The sequence below is a fragment of the Hemicordylus capensis genome, chromosome 12 (assembly GCF_027244095.1).
Source record: "Hemicordylus capensis ecotype Gifberg chromosome 12, rHemCap1.1.pri, whole genome shotgun sequence".
NCBI lineage: Eukaryota > Metazoa > Chordata > Lepidosauria > Squamata > Cordylidae > Hemicordylus > Hemicordylus capensis.
In genome coordinates, this window is record NC_069668.1 from 16,750,585 (window position 1) to 16,754,767 (window position 4,183).

The following is a 4,183-nucleotide window of genomic DNA, read 5'->3' on the forward strand; positions in this document are numbered from 1 at the left end:
GATGGTCTGACTCAGTATATGGCAGCTGCCTATGCGCCGTGTGAAAAAGTACTTCCTCTAGTTGGTCCTAAATTTTCCTACCTTCAGTTTCTTGGGATGACCCTTAGTTTCCTCCACCAAAGGAAAAAAAAAATTCAGAATATTGGAGACAGTATCTCTCAAGGTGATGATTTTGGGGAGGGATTTATTTGCATATTTTTTTCACTTTTAACCAATCAGCCGGGCATATGTAAATCAGGCCGTGTGAACCAGTCTGCCATTGGCTCATCTAACACCAAGGTCATAATCTCACCGCTCAAGCCTGCTGACCCCCAGCTTTCCAGAGTAGTCATGGGGATTTGGGCTGGCTTCTTCTTGCTGCCCATGAACTGCCCTTGAGCCAACCTCATGCCTTAAGATGTCCACCTGGGAGGACTTTGTCCTTGTGGAGACGGAGATGGTCGAAACATCCCCGAGAGGCGCCTCTCCGGGGCCCTCGGAGGCTCCGTGCAGTGAAAGGCTCTTGGCCACCTCGCCACAAACCAGAGCTTGCTTCCTCTCCACCTTGACGGCTTCCATCTGCAGCCAACACGCCGTGGATCTAGCCCAGCTGCAGCAAGGCCTGAAGCACATCCAGAAGGACACGAGAGACTTCCAGCAAAAAGTCCTGGGCACCTTGCAGAAGCTGGAGGGGGCCCTCGGCTACTTGATGGACCTGGTGAGCTCCTTGGAAACCAGGAGCCGTGACGTGGAGCAAAGGCTGCAAGGAGAGGAGGACCGAGGCGCCGCCCGGAGCAAGGCCCTCTCGTTCCTCTTGCTCCGGGAGAAAGAGCTGCGCGAAAAGACCCTGGCCCTGGAAAAGATGTCCTCCAGGAGGGCGGTCTGGTTCGAGGGCGTGGCAGCTGCACCATGCTGGACTAAGGAATAGGGGAGCCCCCGTCCCAAGAAAGCGCTAGGGCCGCCCTTGAAACGTGTGTCTGGGAATCGAGCCAGAGAAGGACTTTGGTGGAAGATAAGAGAGGGACGGAATTATGATTAATCGTCCTAATAAAATATTGACACTGGCACCCCCGGCCTTAATTAATCTCTGTGCTTTGTGGCACACCTGACGGGGCCTGTCCGCTGGCTGGGATTTTTTGTCGTTGTGCCCTGCCTCGGCTAGCTAACGAGTGATCTCTCTCTCCTGATTTTTAAACCAAGCCACAAAGAGAGAGAGAGAGAGAGCGCACACTGGGGACGCAGTTGGTTCCAGGCGACCCAGTTCCAGGTGCGCTCCGAAAGGGTGTCTTCCTCAGAAGCAGCCTTTCAAAATCCCTCGTTTCCTTGCACCAGAGAAGAGCTTTCTCCACCACCCACCCCAAGTCCCTGCAGATCTGGAGCCGGTGAACGAAGACGCCTGCCGTTCTGTTCTGTTTTCCAGGACTTTTGGTGGTTTTGATGCATGTATCTCTACAGGTGAAACTCGGAAAATTAGAATATCGTGCAAAAGTCCATTAATTTCAGTCATGCAAATTAAAAGGTGAAACTGATCTATGAGACAGACGCAGTACATGCAAAGCGAGATAAGTCAAGCCTTAATTTGTTATCATTGTGATGATCATGGCGTACAGCTCGTGAAAACCCCAAATCCACAATCCCAGAAAATTAGAATATTACATGGAACCAAGAAGACAAGGATTGTAGAATAGAACAATATCGGACCTCTGAAAAGTAGAAGCATGCATATGTATTCAGTCCTTGGTTGGGGCCCCTTTGGTAGCAATGACTGCCTCCATGCGGCGTGGCATGGATGCTCTCAGCCTGTGGCACTGAGGAGGTGTTATGGAAGACCAGGATGCTTCCTTAGCGGCCTTCAGCTCTTCTGGTCTCATGTCTCTCATCCTTCTCTCGGCAATGCCCCATAGATTCCCTACGGGGTCAGGTCAGGCGAGTTTGCTGGCCAATCAAGCACAGGACACTGTATACTTTTCGGAGGTCCGATATTGTTCTATTCTACAATCCTTGTCTTCTTGGTTCCATGGAATATTCTAATTTTCTGGGATTGTGGATTTGGGGTTTTCATGAGCTGTACGCCATGATCATCACAATCATAACAAATTAAGGCTGGACTGATCTCGCTTTGCATGAAATGCGTCTGTCTCATAGATCAGTTTCACCTTTTAATTTGCATGACTGAAATTAATGGACTTTTGCACGATATTCTAATTTTCCGAGTTTCACCTGTATGTTTTGAAAGATGCCTGTAACGCCCTCCTTTCTACATAAGCGCTCAGGGTGTTTTAACAGCGGATACCTTTAGCGGTCTTGCGGTTTGGGAATGGCCCGGGGATTGCTTTGGGGCTGCTCTGAATTCCTGTGGAGACACGGCTGTAATAAGGACCCGCCGTGTTGAAGGCAGATCGACTAGTGGCATCCAAGTCACTGGCCTCCTTCCAGTTCCATTTTGGTAGAGTTTGAACACCACATCCCAGTTTTCTGATATTAGGAATTGGGAGGCCGTCTTAAATCCAGAGTCCTGTTCTTTTGGAGTAAATGCAGGTAGAACCTCTGCTTTTTAAGGGGGTCCGCTTAAATTCAGAGCCGTCTTTGATTTGTGTAAACACGGCATTACCTTTCCTCCTCCTTCCCCACCATGAAGCAATCGGCCAAATTATCCAGGGATGGGGAACCTTGGCACTCCAGCTGTTTTTGAACTACAACTCCCACCATCCCCAGCTGCAATAATTGTGGCTGGGGATGATGGGCATTGTAGTTCAACAACAGCTGGAGTGCCAAGGTTCCCCATCCCTGTACCCTGTATTGTTTTTAACTACGTTAAAGTGACTTGTGTGCATTAAAAAGGACAAGCCTTGGGGTGAAAGCCGTGTCCTGGCGACAGGGTGATGGCCTCCAGACCCCTTGGCCTTTAGCCTCTGCTGAAAGGGCCACATTCCACAGGTGGTGCTTTTGTCTCGAGGACAGGGGTGGCGGGAGGGTCCTGTTGAATATCTGCCTGTGCTCATTAGTCACAGGAGGCCTTCGGGTGGGGTGGGGTGGGGTGCAGTGTTGGCAGCCCCGCCTACCTCATAGGGTTGTTGTGAGAGTGAAACGAAGGGGACCTCCATGCCTGCTCCCCTGAGCTCATTGGAGGAGCGGTTGGTGGGTGGCCTGCTCTAACCCTGGAGATCTGAGATCTCTTCCCCACCTCCACTCAACATATTTTCCATTCCTCCTCCCCACCCCCCCAGATCAAGCCATGAAAGTCTCCAGGTTTAGGGTTAGGGTTAACCCTAACCCTAACCCTAACCCTAACCCTAACCCTAACCCTAGACTCTGGCCTAGTCCTGGACGAATGATGGCCCTTTCATCACAGAGGAGGAGAGCTGGTCTGCTGCTAGCAAGCATGAATGGTCCCCTTTGCTAAGCAGGGTCCGCCGGGTGGTTGCATATGAAAGGGAGACTATATGCACGAGCCTTGTAAAATATTCCTCCCGAACCTTGCAGATATTCCTGCTCAACTTTGGTCCTCCAGCAGTTTTGGGACTGCGATCCCCATAATCCCCAGCCACCGTGGCCAGTAGCCAGGGATTCTGGGAGTCGTAGGCCAACATCTGCCGTGGGGCCGAAGTTGAGCAGCCCTGCTAAGGGATGGGGAATCCACGCTGGGAAGAGTACTTGCCTGCATTATTTATTATTATTATTATTATTATTATTATTACATTTATATCCCGCTCTTCCTCCAAGGAGCCCAGAGCGGTGTACTACATCCTTGAGTTTCTCTTTTCACAACAACTCTGTGAAGTAGGCAAGGCTGAGAGAGAAGTGACTGGCCCAGAGTCACCCAGCTAGTTTTTATGGCTGAATGGGGATTTGAACTCGGCTCTCCCCGGTTCTAGTCCAGCACTCTAACCACTACACCACGCTGCATGCAGGAGGTTCCACCTCCCCTCCCTGACAGCATCGCCAGGCTAGCCGGGGCTGGGAGAGAGACTCCTGCCTGCAACCTTAGAGAAGCCGCTGCCAGTCTGGGTGGACAAGACTGAGCGAGATGGACCCAGGGTCTGACTCAGTAGGAGGCCGCTTCCTAGGTTCCATCTGCCCTGCTTGAACGTTCTGGATTCGGGTCCCCACTGCTTGCATATCCATGGCCCTCCTGGTCAGGATCTCTCTGGCTGCAGACCTGGGTCCCTTTAAGCTGAGGGCTGAGTTTCACGAGCTTTATTAG

General features: G+C 51.3%; 1 protein-coding gene across 1 annotated transcript; it reads left to right on the top strand.

The window, feature by feature from the left end:
* Positions 1-338: 338 nt before the first annotated feature.
* On the top strand, positions 339-1,046 carry CCDC182 (coiled-coil domain containing 182). Its single transcript, XM_053275513.1, has one exon. The coding sequence runs from the start codon at positions 398-400 to the stop codon at positions 905-907; it is 510 nt and encodes a 169-aa protein (XP_053131488.1). The 5' UTR covers positions 339-397; the 3' UTR covers positions 908-1,046.
* Positions 1,047-4,183: the final 3,137 nt, after the last annotated feature.

Excerpts from the sequence above, each read along its gene's own strand:
- CCDC182 (XM_053275513.1), top strand. The coding sequence starts at position 398 with ATGTCCACCTGGGAGGACTTTGTCCTTGTGGAGACGGAGATGGTCGAA.